Source organism: Arvicanthis niloticus, chromosome 13 (genome assembly GCF_011762505.2).
Source record: "Arvicanthis niloticus isolate mArvNil1 chromosome 13, mArvNil1.pat.X, whole genome shotgun sequence".
Lineage (NCBI taxonomy): Eukaryota > Metazoa > Chordata > Mammalia > Rodentia > Muridae > Arvicanthis > Arvicanthis niloticus.
Window position 1 is genome coordinate 72,461,435 of NC_047670.1, and position 14,445 is coordinate 72,475,879.

Consider the following 14,445-nt stretch of genomic DNA (forward strand, 5'->3'; position numbering starts at 1 on the left):
CCCGAAATAGACCTTGTTTCTCAGAGGTGGACAAATCTGGCTCGGGGAGCGGGAGGGTTGGTCAAAGAGACGGCGCTCATTGGTTGTACAAGGCGCGCCGAGAGGGAGGACGGCTGATTGGTCGCAGGTTCTGCCTGGTTCTAATCAGGTCAAAGTCTGCAGCTTCTTCGGGTGCTGCCGCCAGGTGGAGCTGGGCAGGGAGATGTGAGCACCTTGGGGAAGGAGAGGAGGATCAGAGAGAACTTCTGGGTTCCCCTCTGAGTTCTAGGGGGCTGAGCTAACTAATGCAGTGGTTCTCAACCTTCCTAATGCTGCGGCCCTTTAACACAATTCCTAATGTTGTGGTGACCTCTCCAACCATAAAATTATCTGTGTCTACTTCATAACACATTTTACTACTGTTATAAATCGTAACGTAAATATCTGACATGCAGGATATCTATCTGATATTCAGTCCAAAGGAGTAGAGGGCCACGAGTTAAGAACCGCGGCTCTAGGCCCACTTCGTCATCTTGAGTCCAGTCAGACCCCAGCCTCTCCAGAGCCCTTCTTAGTTGTCTGACTTTTTGTGGACCCTGCAGCTTTTCCCTTCCGAGCGACAGCTCATGGCTGCAGCAGGGAAAATCTGACGCAGGCAGTATCTTTCCTTGTGAGCCCTCCTTGTGACCTGTTCCACCTGGAAGGCTTGAGAAGACAGTTCCAGGTCACCCCAGGTCGGATTTCTCAGTAATTTCTGGCCCCCAACCCACCTTCTGACATGCTTGTTGAACACACATCTGCAAGAAATCAATTGGGGTGTGTGTGGAATTTTAGTCCTTAGAGCCAGCATCCCTTCCCGGCTTGTACCTAATAGCGCCTCCGTATTCTTCATGCCTCCTTGGCGTTCTTCCGGACCTCCATAGGTGAGCTAAGAGCAGTAACAAAGTTTCACCGCGGTGTAGCTGGTGAACCAATGAGTTTACCTACGGTCAGTCTCAGGGGTACTGACTACCCAGGGGCACGTATGCTACTAACGAAAAGATTTCTCTCCTTGGAATCCTTGACCCTGGATATCCCCAGTCCCACTCCCTCTATTAACTACCTAGGTGTCTTTAGGAAGAGGAGGGGCTTCATAAGCTGAGGAAGAGATCAAGAGGATAATAGCGGTGACATGGCAGAAGAGGAGGTGGGGGGGGGGTAGGTTCTGGGGGCAGGGCACCTGAGTGAGAATGGTAGCCACGCCTTTTAAATACTGTGTAATCTGAAAAGAGAAAAACAACTTCTAGGAACTTCCGTTTCTGATATCAAATAGTGACCCTACTATCAGGGGATTCAACTGTAAAGGTCTCAGGACAAAGTACTTAAGAACCTTGAGCTGCTGTTATCTGCGCTCCAATGGTGTTTTACATGGACCTTTTAATAACCAGCTTTTGCTGACCTCTCCCCACGCCCCCCTGTCATATTCTCATTGTCTACAAGTGCTCAGGATTGCAGGGGAGCGGTTCTCAACCTGTGGGTCACGACCCAATGGCCCTTTCACAGGGTTCGGCTAAGCCCATCAGAAAACACAGAGATTTACATTACGATTCATTACAGTAGCAGACTGACAGTTATAATGTAGCAACGGAAATAATCTTATGGTTGGGGGTCACCACAGCATGAGGAAAGGTATTAAGGGGTCTCAGTGTCAGGACAGTTGAGAACCACTGTTGCAGGGCTGTGATATAATTCTCAAAAGCACACTGTTTGCTTTCTCTGCCGGTCCTTTACCGGCTTGCTTTTCCTTTTCAAAAGCTATTTTGCAGATTGGAATTTCAAACTCAAGGAAGCTGGGATTCCAGACAGGAGGATGAGGCCTCATTTCCTCCATGGTGACTCGGAAGGGCTAGACCTTCCCTTCAGTTTGATAACTTTAGACAGGGTTCTTCTGGGTTTCAAGAGTCTCCTCTCTTTTTTCTTTTCTTTCTTTCTTTTTCTTTCTTTTTTTTTTTTTTTTTTTTTTTTTTTTTTGGTTTTTGGTTTTTGGTTTTTGGAGACAGGGTTTCTCTGTGTAGTCCTGGCTGTCCTAGAACTCACTCTGTAGACCAGGCTGGCCTTGAACTCAGAAATCCATCTGCCTCCCAAGTGCTGGGACTAAAGGCATGTGCCACTACTGCCAGGCTCCTCTCTTTTTTCTTACAGAACTTACTTAAGAACGCTTGAAACTGCTAATTTTCTCTGGGCCTTTGATATGTATATAAATCTTGGAAACCTACTGTCAGTTTCACGACCCAGAGAAGGTCTTCTCAGGACCTGAGCTATTGAAGGTTTGTCCTTAAGGAAGATGAGGTCCTTCTTCTCTCTCAGCCTGGGGTGTGTTAGGAACCTGACTCCACGTGGGTAAACTAATAGTCTTAAAGACACAGGACAAGTTTACTTTCCCTTTGGGAAGATCGATCAGCAGCACAGGGTCCTGTTTCACTTCTAGCAACCTTCCCTTCCAGGGGGTTGGTTCTCTTCCATCTGTATGACTTCCAGGGATGGCCTTACCACAAGCTCTTTTACTTGATGAGCCATCTTCCTGACCCAGTCTTCTCCCTCCCCCCCTCTCCCCTCCCCCTCTCCTGTTTTGTTTGTTTGAGACAGGGTCTTAATATATATAGCACTGGCTGTCAAGGGCCCTCCTTAAACATATTTGTATTTAGCTTACGGAGTAGTAAAATCTACAAAGCAAATCCCAGGGAGCCTTTTCTCGACCTCTTACTTTTTGTTAATCCCGGACCCTTTCTCTCTCCATATTCATCCTGCTTGAACCTTTCCAGCTCTTAGACCTCCCTATCTTCCCTTTACGTTCACAGGGAAGGTCCTGCCTCTCCTCTCTTCTCACTCACGCTCCTCACCTTACACAGCCCTTGGCCCCTTTCTAGCTTTCTGGTTCCTATAGGCCTTCCAAGTCAACAACACAAATCTGCAACTTTGACCCTAAGATTTGAAGACACACATCATTTATCGGTTACCATAGTACAACGTTCCCCAGTTCCTTCTGTTTTTTTTTTTTTTTCCTACAGATTTCATTTTTTTTTTAATGATGAATTAAGTTGTACTGTGTGCAGGTACTACATTTTCATTACCCGTTCTTCGGGTGAGGGACAGCTAGGCTGATACAATTTTCTGGTTATTATGAACAGAGTCTCTGGCTCAGGATACAGAGCCCTTTGGGTAGATGCCAGAAGTGCTATAGATGGCTCATACGTTAGCTCTATTTCCAGCGTTTTCAAAACCTCTGCAGCGATTTCCTTAGAGGCGGCACCAGTCTACAGTCCCACAGCGAACAAGGGATCCACATTCTCTACAGCCTCACCAGTATTTGAAGACCGAGGCTGATAGCATTCTTTATTTTGATTCTTTAAACATTTATTTCTTGTATGTGTGTATTTACAAGCACCTACACACCACAGCATCTATATGGAAGGCAGAGGGTAGCTTCTATATGGAAGGCAGAAGACAGCGTCTATACAGAAGGCAGAGGACAACTTTGGAGTCGCTTCTCTCCTCCCATCAGTATGATTTCCAGGAGCTGCTTACCTCAAGCTTGCTACTCAAGGAGCCATCTCATCTCCCCGACCAGGCCATTTCATTTCCTTTTTGAAAAGTTACTTATAGTTATTTATTCCTAAATGTATGTGTAAAAAAATTATCCTGGGGGATGGCATATAAAGGAATTGTGAAAACAAGATAGAGTTAACTACTAATCGACTCTGGAGGAACACAGAGGAACTATTCAGGAGAGCCTCAAATCTCCTTAAGGAAAATTCATGGAAAAAACAATTCTGGTAATAAAGTCAGAAATGAGCCTTAGACACCAGGAGGAACTTCTAGGTCTGAGTCTACTGGCAAGGAAATTACAAATTTCAAAATTACAAATCCTTTCTAGGGCTTTCCCAGAAGTGAAGAGTGAGGTGCTGGGAAAAGCAACCTTCTACTCCCCGTCGAGGAAACCTCTCCAGATACCCTTCTTCCTGGCAGATGCTGCCTGAGCCAGGCTGCCTCTCCCAAGAGCCCTCCCCATGGCCCCCTTCATCTCCTTGTTGCGGAAGCTGTAGATGACCGGGTTGCACATGGGGGTGATGATGGTGTAGAGGAGGGAGAAAGGCTTGTCTTTGTCAGGCCCATGTGTACTGCGGGGATTCATGTAAGAGAACATGGCTGAGGTGTACAAAAAGACGACCACGGTCAGGTGGGAGGCACAAGTAGAAAAGGTTTTCCCGTGGCCTGAGGAGGAGGCCCTGCGGAGGATGGAGGCCAGGATGCGGGCATAGGAGGTGACAATGAGCACCATGGGGCTGAGCAACACCACAATGGCATCCACAAAGATCACCTTCATGCTGAACTCGGGATCCCCGCAGGAGAGGGCAATCACTATGGGAGCCTCACAGAAGAAGTTTTCTATGTGGTTGTCTTTGCAGAAGGGATTCCTGAATGACACATACTCAAGAAGGATGCCATTGACCATCCCAAAGATCCAGGAAGAACACACCAGCCTGACACACACCTTCTGGCTCATGATCTGGGCATAGTTCAGTGGGTGGCAGATGGCAACATAGCGATCATAGGCCATGAAAGCCAAGAGGATGCACTCGGCCACACCCACACCAAAAACCAGATACATCTGAGTCAAACAGGAGACAAAGGAGACAGTGTGGCTCTTGGTCACCAGATGGACCAACATCTGTGGGATGGTGGTCGTGATGAAGCAGATGTCCAGGAAAGACAGGTGCCCAAGGAAGAAGTACATGGGGCTGTTGAGCCTGGGGTCAGTCCATGTGATGAAGATGATGAGGCCGTTCATGGCCATGGCGAGGCTGTAGAGAGCCAGGAAGAGGGTGAAGAGCAATGCCCGGGTGGAAGGGGAGCTCTGCTCAAAGCCCACGAGGATGAACTCAGTCACTGCGCTGCCGTTCCTTGGGTTTGCTGTCTGGGGCCTGTTTGAGAATGGAGGTAGGAGAAGCACAAAGGACACATTTGTATGGAAGGACAGATTGTCACCTGGACCCAGACAGCCAGCAAGAGGATTGCCCTAGTGTGATAGTAAAAGTTTTGGAACTTAGCAAGCTCTGGTAAATCTGTGTAGCAATGGCATAGTCATGACAAATGCCAGGCTCACTGCAGGCTCTATACATAAATTCTAATTTTAGAGGCTGAGGAAGTGAATGTTCTCCCTGACTGTGGACTGATCGGACGCCCTGTGGGGTGCATGTGTTCCCTTTTCCACCTCCTCTCATTTCTCATCCCATGAAGTACTGGATTCCATTTCCATGAAATTTCTTGGTTGATCAAGTTATCAGCCGAGCCCACCCCTATCATCTTCACGTTGGAAAGTTCTAGCATCTAGGACTCCTCTAGTGGTCTGGAAAGGGAAGGGAATGCAGAAGACATAATTCAATGTGGACCCACAATCCTTCACGGCAGACATGTTGAGACTAAGATAATGATCAGGCACCCTACATCATCAGTGAGCCACAATCCACAGAGTCCTTGGACTTGGCCAAGAAATTGGAATTTTATGAAGCAAACCACACCTACCTCATCCCGTGGCTCTGCTGCTCACACTGTGTCACTGAACCGCTGTCCCTAGAAACAGAGATGGCACGGTGTCTGAGGAAGAGCTGCTCCAGGGAGGGTGGTCTGAGCTGGTGGGCCACTCTGGAAGACAGTGGTACCTGGTAAGCTTTCCAGTTCTTTGGCATCCATGCTATTACAGACAAACGTCTTCTTAAGCACATTACCACACTTTGTGTGCACAGAACCTTCTTGTGTAGCTGAAAGCTGTCTGCCCCGTGTTGCCAGTGCTAACACACACACACTTATCTGCTCACTTGCCTTTTGGGTTGTATATTTTGGCCTTTAGTTTTTCTGTCCATGCCCGACTTAAAAATCCCATGCTTTAGCTGGGTGGTGGTGGTGCATGCCTTTCATCCCAGCATTTGAGAGATAAAGGCAAATCGGTTTCTGTGAGTTCTGGGCCAGCCTGATCTACAGAGTGAGTTCCAGGACAGCCAGGGCTAAAGAGAGGAATTCTGTCTGAAAACAAAACAAAACAAAATCCCATACTCTTCTGCCATTTTAAGACATACAATAAAAAGAAAACTAATTCTGTTACAAACAGAGCAAAAAAATCCTCACTCTCAAAAAAATGTTACTTCTGACAAAGAGTGTCTTAAAAATGAACCCTAGAGTGGTTGGAGAGATGCCTTGGTGGTCAGGAGCACTTTCTTGTCTTCAGAGAACCCGGGTTTGGTTCTCAGCACCCACATCTGTGTATCACAAGCATCTGTAACTTCAGCTCCAGTATGTCTGCCACCTGTGCCTCTGTAGGTGCTTGCTCTCATATGTGCACACCCACATGTAGACATACAGTTACACATAATTAAAAATAATAATCTACAGGCTGGAGAGATGGCTCGGTGGTTAAGAGCCCTTAGTTAAGAACGGTTACTCTTCCAGAGAACCCAGGTTTAATTCCCAGGACTTACATGGCAGCTCAGAACTGTAACTCCAGCTCCAGGGGACCTGACACCCTACACAGATACACATGCAGGTACAACACCAATGCACATAAAATAAAAATAAATAAAACATGTATAATAAATAAAAATTTAAAAATAAAAAATAAATTCTTAAATTTAAAAAATAATTATATTTCATTATTTTTTATGTGTATGAATGTTTGCATTCATGTGTTTCTACATACTGCTTTCATTCATGGTCTTTTTAAAGGCAAGGGAGGGCATCAGATCTCCTGGAACCGGAATTACAGATGGTTGCGAGCCACCACATGGTTGATGGGAATTGAACCTTGGCCTGCTGGAAGAGCACAGCACTGAGCCATCTCTCTAGGCCTAAAATCAATCTTAAAATAAATAAAACTAAACGGTAAAGATTGAAAATAATTAAAACAACATGGTAACAAAAATAAAATAAATATTAAATAAAATAAATTTAAAATAAAATAAAAGTAAAAACTAAATGGTAGAAATTGTTACACCCTCTGCAACTCGAATTAAGCTCTGCCATGTATCTAGAATGGTCTTAAATAACGGTCATGGTGATATGAACATGCTTATCTTTCTAAATGACAGATCTGTATGCACTGACACACACACACACACACACACACACACACACACACACACACATTTGTGGGATTTCTTTGTCAAACCAGAAGAGCATGGTAACTGTCCTCTGCAGACTACAAAGAGAAAAAGCCGCATTTATTGTTATACTGATTCCGCCTTCAAAGGCCGGGCGATCTGAGACCTGTTAAGTGAGCAGCGATTTTCAAGCAGTTCGTACACATCATGCTGTTTGAGGCTGTATTTTGTTGCCGTCCCTTCATGAGGCAATTTAATCTCATTGAAGACTTGCTGATAAGTTGTATGGGACAATAAAGCTGCTCGTGGCTTGGCAGAAGAGAGGAACAGCGCAGATTTTCTGTGCATCTGGTGCTGTCACAGCTGCTTATGTGACCCATAGTTACGATCATTCCAGAACCATCTGCGAGGTAAATAGGGACCTCCAAAGTGTCCGACATCTCAGAAGAACAGTGACTTGTCTGGTGGGGTCACCCATGGCGGGGGAGGGGGACAAAACCAGTCAACCACACACATAACAAGGTCGATAGATAAAATGAAGGTTGCTGAATATAATGATAGACTCTGTTCAGTGCGGAAAGTGAATGGGGAAGAGAGACATGTTCTTACTTTTCAGCTGTTTCCTTCCACATGAAGGGCAATTATCTGACTTCCTTTACACCATCACAGAAGACAGCAAGTGGCTACCAAGCGGTTTGTTGTTGTTTAAAAGAGAGACTTCGTTCTCCAGGGTGAGCTTTGCTGTCTGGTGCTGGCAGTGGCTGGGGAAGGAGTCTGTCTGAGTGCACACAGAGGTCTATGTTGGCTCGCCATCGTTGTTGTTAATAAAGCTGATGTACTGAGCCCTGGCTGAATCAGTGAGCTCGCAGTCAGTGAGAGAATCTGTCTCAGAAGGTAAGATGGAGAGCCAGTGGAGAAGACACCAGACACAGATCTCTGGTCTCCATATGTATGCACACACACATGTATTTGTACATGAACATACATTGTACTGCATGCACACAGACAAAAGAAGCAAGTCAATCACATCAGAAACATGTAGAGGACTTGAAAAGTCATTTTCAGTATAAGAAAGATATGTAGTCAACAGGCAAACGAAGAAATAAAATTCACCATTGCTAATGGGGATGTGACCCAGCTCTCCAGTGACATGACTTCTGTCAGCTAGTGTGGTACTGTAAAAGGATGCGAAGGAGGGGCTGGAGTGATGCCTCAGCATCAGGAGTATGAACTGCTTTTGCAATGGACTGGTTTGGTTCCCAGCACCCACGGAGCAGGGCACACAAGCACCTGTAACCCAGCTCCAGGAGATTGGACATCTTCCTCTAGTCTCTGTGGGTACTGCATTCATGGGTACAACCTCTTCTACATATACTCATAGTTAAATATACTCATAATTAAGTATAAAAATACAAGCAGGACAAGAGTCATGACTAAGCAGTTAGCAATGTGCACTGCTCTTCAAGAGGACACCTTTGGTTCCCTGCACCCCTGACTGGCAGCTTACAGTTGCCTATAACTCCAGCTCCAGGGAATCTGATGCCCTCCTCTGGTTCCAAGGCTCTATGCTGGCATGCGTGGGCATGCACACGTGCACACATACAAATACCATTAAAAATAAAAATAATTTTTTTTTACAAATAAGTAATAAATAAAATTTAATAATAGATACAGAAGATAAGTGTTGGCAAGGATATAGAGAAAAAGGCCCCTTTTTGTACACTGCTGGGGGAACTCTGAGTTCAGCTGTTATATTAAACATTATGGGGGTTCCAAAACAAACTCAAAAGATATTTATCATTTGATGCAGTATGTTCAAAAGAAATTAAACTAGCATGAACAGCCTTTACTGGAACGTTCACTGTACTGTTGTTTACAACTGTTAAGACGTAGATTTAATGATCATATCTAGCCACAAATACCACACATTTTAAAAATGTGATAGTTAATCATGAAATAGAACTCAATCTTTAAAAAAATTAGAGAGTCCTTTCATTTTGGATAACATGAATTAAACTTAAAGTGTATCATCATGTAAAATCAAGACAGATATTATTTCATGAATTCCATATGATATCACTAACATATGGAATCTAAAACTCCACATCAAAGCCACGGGGAGTAGGGAGGTGGTCCTCAGAGGCAGCGTGGAGGCAGGGACCAGTGTAAGGACAAACAACATGAGTTAGCCATGAGAAGTAAATTCATGAAATCTGTTGTAAGACATGGTGACTATGTTTAATATTTATGTGTTATATACTTGAAAATCGTTGAGTCAATAGTTTTTTTTAATACTTCTTGCCTCAAACAGATAATGTTATGAGGTGATCAATATGTCAATTGAATTAATCTTTTTTTTAAAAACAATATTTGCATATATAAAAACATCAATAGTGCACAGAGGATGTAACTCAGTAGGAAGGAACTTGCCTACTAGGGGCAAAGCCCTGGTCTCAATCTTCCCTGACGATCAAGAACTCCAGAAAACAAGTAAATGAGTGAAGGAAGCCCATTTGTTTGAGGCTCTCAGTTCAGTAGCTCCAGATGTCCTGCAGCTCACTGTGTAGACCAGGCTGATCTAGAACTTGGAAAGCTCCACCTGCCTCTGCCTCCCGATTAAAGGTGTGTGCCACCACACCTGGCTAAGAAATATTGTGTTTTATGCCACACACATATGGAACATTTATTTGTAATTGAAAAAATGTTATTTTTGAGTTCACATTAATACCTCAAGCTGAGTGCCTTACAAGATAGTTATTTCCCTTGAAATTTCAATCTTCCCTCATACAGAATTATCTAAAATTGTTCTAAAAAGCGAATGTTTACATATAAAAATAAAACTCATTAATGTTCAGGTATTAAAAACCAACACACTGGGCAGTGGCGGCACATGCCTTTAATCCCAGCGCTTGGGAGGCAGAGGTAGGTGGATTTCTGAGGTCGAGGCCAGCCTGGTCTACAGAGTGAGTTCCAGGACAGCCAGGGCTACACAGAGAAACCCTGTCTCGAAAACCAAACCAAACCAAACCAAACCAAACCAAACCAAACCAAACCAAACCAAACCAAAAAACTTAAAACCCAACACATCCATCACTTTTAGCTCTGTCCCCAGTAGAGGCAGAGGGACTTTGGTTTGGGTTAGGTGTGCCTGAGATTCAACTCTAAGCATAAGTTGTCAGGCAATGAGGGTTAACCCAAATCATGGTTTTGATTCAGTTTCTTCTTATCTTCCTATGGCTTCACTTTTCATTTCCAAGGAGGGCTTCAAGGTTGTCTAGCCTGTGACTCACTTCCTGCTTCTTATTCTGTACACCTAACTTTTTAATGTCATGTAAAGTATATATCCTTGCCTCTCATCTGACTCCTGTAGATATTGCAAACGGAACCCCCTACCCTGCCCCTAGAAAATCCCCAGCAAAATGTGGAAGGCATGTTCTTTATCACAGTCTCTGAAAGAGGATCATCCATGGGACACTTCCTAGCCTCCCTTTCCACAGGGAAGAAGAAGAAGGAGAAGGGGAGGAGAATGAGAAGGACAAAGAAAAGAAGGAGAAGGAGAAGAAGAAAGAGAAGGAAAAGGAGGAGAAGGACAAGGAGAAAGACAAAGAGGAAGAAGTAGAAAAAGTCAAATAAGTAGAAAATACCAAGATGTGCAAACACAGAGACAGAGGCATAGGAAAATCAAAAATAAAAAAAAAGAAAGTAATCAGAAGGGGGCAGGAGCAGTTCTCACCAAACAGTGTAGAAGGAAATGCATGGAAAACCAAGGAGTTCAGTCGACCAAAATGATAAGCTTTGAGAAGTGTAGAAATGAGCAGGACAGAAAAGGACTGCAGGAGGAATTCCAGAGTCTCCACCTACAGAGGAGAAGTAAGCAAGACAAATTCAACATAGAGGCTCAGGGGGGCTGGCAGAAAGCTATGCGTGCTTGGCTGCTTATTGAACCAGCACTAGGGAGCCTAGTTCTTCAAGCTTTAGCAAGAAATATTGAGCTGGATTTTCTTCCTTCCCAGACTCAAAAAAAAAAAAAAAAAAAAAAAAAAAGACTCAGCAAAAGAGGCGAGCTCTCCCTGACATGTCTAAGTGATGTCTGTCCCAGCCAGGAGGGCAGGTGAATGGACTGACGCCATAATGGAATTACAGAGAGAAGACACAGAGGAAGAAGTGGCCAGTTTAAGATCCAGGACAGCAGAGACTCTGGTAGATTCTAGAGAGGGAGAAAGTGAGGAAGGGAAAGGCTAACATAGTCAAAGCTGTGACCTGGCTCTCTCATGGCCACCGTGTACACAGCCCTGTGTGGCTTGCATGCAGATAGTCTCTGAGAAACCCAGAGCATGCTTAGCTCTGGTGTCAAGGTCAGAGACAAGGTCAGCTTCATAGCAGTAGTGAGTTCATTCACTGACCTTGACTGTGGGGTTTGGGACAGGCTGATGAGGACATTGTGCTGGTCTTGGGTGCAGAAGAGGGATCCAGCAGTTCAGAGGGAGGGTGCAGGGCGTCTGCTGCAGACTGACTGTGCATTTATAGGGCTGTGGATCGGGTTCCTCTCCTCCCTGCTCTCCTTCCTATCTCTCAGGTGTGCTTGCCTGAGCACGTGAACCCTTCCTCAGAAGATGGGAGCTTCCAGTTGGTTACTATGGCAGCCAACTATCAAGGCCAACTATTTCTTGAGGCCTGAGCAACTCAAGTATGTCCCTGGGAGATGGTTTTTTTGGTCCATTTTAAGGCTCCCTTGTGAGGTCAGGCTCATGGCAAGTGGCCTAGAGAGCCCAACACACTCCCAGGTTTTCTTGAGAAAGTTGTGCTCTACTATAGATAGCAAATATGAATGCTGTACTTTCAGATTCAGGTTAAGTCCTGTGTGTGTGTGTGTGTGTGTGTGTGTGTGTGTGTGTGTTTTGCATCTATACAGTGTTACTTGTGTGTATGTTTTCAGGGCTCACCATTTGTCACTGGACAAGCAATTGGTGAAGAGCCACCTCTCCCACTCCAAGCTTTCCTCAGTTGCCTATCGCTCTTTGTATAGGGTTGAGTCCTCATGGACTTTGGCATGTCCAGCTTACATTTGGACAGTGATGCTTGTGGGACCTTATGGGTGCAGCTTCTTATGTTGCTAGGAGACAGAATCTCACAGAAGAGTCACTGATCTCTGGCTCTTGCAGTCTTTCTGCTTCTGTTTGCAATGTTTCCTGGGTGTGGGAGTGTTTTGTAGATGTATCCATTGGGACTGGACTCCAGGGTATTGATTGGTTGTGGCTTTCAGTAGTGGTCTCTATCTATTGCAGAGGGACATTTTCTCGATGAGAGATGAAGACTACTTTTAACTGTGGATGAGGGCAAATCTATAGATTGTTGTTAGGAATAAGGTGGTTCAGTAACTTAGTGTTTGTAGATTCTCCCCCAGTAGCCATAACTTCGCTGGCACTGAGTAGATAGCCAGGTTTCTAAGAACTAGGCCTGGTCTTTTTCTTATTGAATGAATAGACAGCAGTTGGTACCGACAGGGTATGCATGCCACTACAGCACCCCAGGTTTGTGGTGCCATGCTGGCTGTTGATGTGGTTCATAGACACCAAGATGTTAGGGCTGTTGATTGCTTCCTTCCTTTGGAAGTTTGCATAGCACCTTCTGATGGCATTTTTTCTTTTCTTTTTAAAATTTTCTATGGAATGTTCCCAAACTCTCTTGATGAAGCCAGTACTGCTTGGATATCAAAACCAGACTTGTACAAACAAAAAGGTGTCTGTATATTGATGTCCTTGATGCACATAGGTTCAAGTATTCTCCCAAAATACTTGCAAAGTGAATACAGGAACACACCAGAGAGATCATCTTCTTCTGGGGACATTTTATTGGTTAGTGATTGATGTGCAAGGGTCCAAATGGCTGTGGGCTACACATCCCCAGAGCAGATGATCCTGAGTGTAGGGAAAGCAAGTGGAATGAGCCATGGAGAGCAAGCTGTCTTCCATTGACACCCCTTCAGTTCCTGCCTTCAGTTCCCATTTTGAGTCCCCCCAGTGAAGGCTGTGTAAGCAGAGGTACCCCTTTCCTCTCCTTTGGTTGTGATCTTTATCACAGCAACAGAAGCACACTAGAGCAAGATTGCTCTGGACAAAGAGACAGATACTGGTCAAAGTGAGGAGACTGCAAGTGAGCGAGAGACAGAGGATGAACTTCCAGGAGGTATTAATACAGGAAGGCAGTTTCCAGGTCATAGCTCATTGGGTTCTCAGGGCAGAAGAGCAGAGGGGAAAGGGATGGGTGTGATGTAGACTGGAATGTGAAGGTGGTGGGGTCAAGGGAAGGTTGACAGCTGGAGGGATGCAACATGGTCTGAAACCACAGGGGGACTACAGGGATTGAATTGGAGCCTTGCAATCAGCAGACAGAGGGTGGGACTGGACAGGAAAGGTCTCATGAGACCTGGAGAGGTAGGGGTGGACAGATGGGACACACACACAGGCTTCAAAGCAGGTTTGATTGCAAGTCTATGTACTTGCAATGACCATCCCACTGCAGGCAGGTGACAAAGCTTTGCAGACAGAGTTCTGTACGCTATTGTCTCCTTCTCAAGCATCTCTTTTCTTCCCACACCACACTGCTCACTAGCTTCTTCTTTCGGTCCTCTACTTCTTTAGCTTTGTCCATGGTTGAGATCTCGGGACATTAAGTTTTGGTGTGAGGTTGTCCTGACTATGTTAGGATGTTTAGCAGCCGTTCTGGCATGTGCTCTTAGATGCCAGTAGCAACTCTTTTCATTGACAAATTGCCATTGGTTGGGAGCCACCGGTCTAGACCACAGGTAAAAGGATAGAGTCAGGGGAGAGTGAAGGAAAGGCTGGGGCAGGCAGACTCACCAGCTGTGAGTGACTTATGAGTAAAACAGAAGACAAGAAGGAAGCTTGGAACACTGTAAAGTTTAACTACACTAATGTGTATCCAGGATAATGATGGTGTTCCAGGAATAACCAACAATGGCTATGCATCTGAGTAATACCTGAACTTGGGAGACTAGACTAAGGGGATCAAGACTTGAAGACCCTGCCTCAAAAAGGAAAAACAGTTTGAAACATTTGTAAATAAATTTGAGTGTATGACAGAATATTCTCATCAGTGCACATGCATTTGCATCTACACATGTAACACACATGTGCACATGTAAGTAACAAACACACATACAGACACACACATGCACATACCACATACACACCACACTTACATACACATATACGCACATGTACCACACACAGATACACGTACATAAAACACACATACCGCACACGTACCCCACACAGATACACACATATACCACACACACACACACACACACACA

The 14,445-nt window shown here is 44.8% G+C and overlaps 1 protein-coding gene across 2 annotated transcripts; it reads right to left on the bottom strand.

Annotated features, from left to right (window-relative positions):
• Positions 1–3,073: 3,073 nt before the first annotated feature.
• Positions 3,074–12,265, bottom strand: LOC117719303 (olfactory receptor 10AD1-like). Of its 2 annotated transcripts, none has more exons than XM_076912000.1 (3): positions 12,053–12,265; positions 5,542–5,661; positions 3,074–4,940 (listed from the first exon to the last, which is right to left on the bottom strand). In XM_076912000.1, the coding sequence occupies exons 2-3, from the start codon at positions 5,544–5,546 to the stop codon at positions 3,938–3,940; spliced, it is 1,008 nt and encodes a 335-aa protein (XP_076768115.1). In that variant the 5' UTR covers positions 5,547–5,661; positions 12,053–12,265; the 3' UTR covers positions 3,074–3,937. The 2 variants fall into 2 exon arrangements, with proteins under 2 accessions (XP_076768115.1, XP_034373331.2); XM_034517440.2 differs by lacking the exon at positions 12,053–12,265 and adding an exon at positions 11,513–11,977.
• Positions 12,266–14,445: the final 2,180 nt, after the last annotated feature.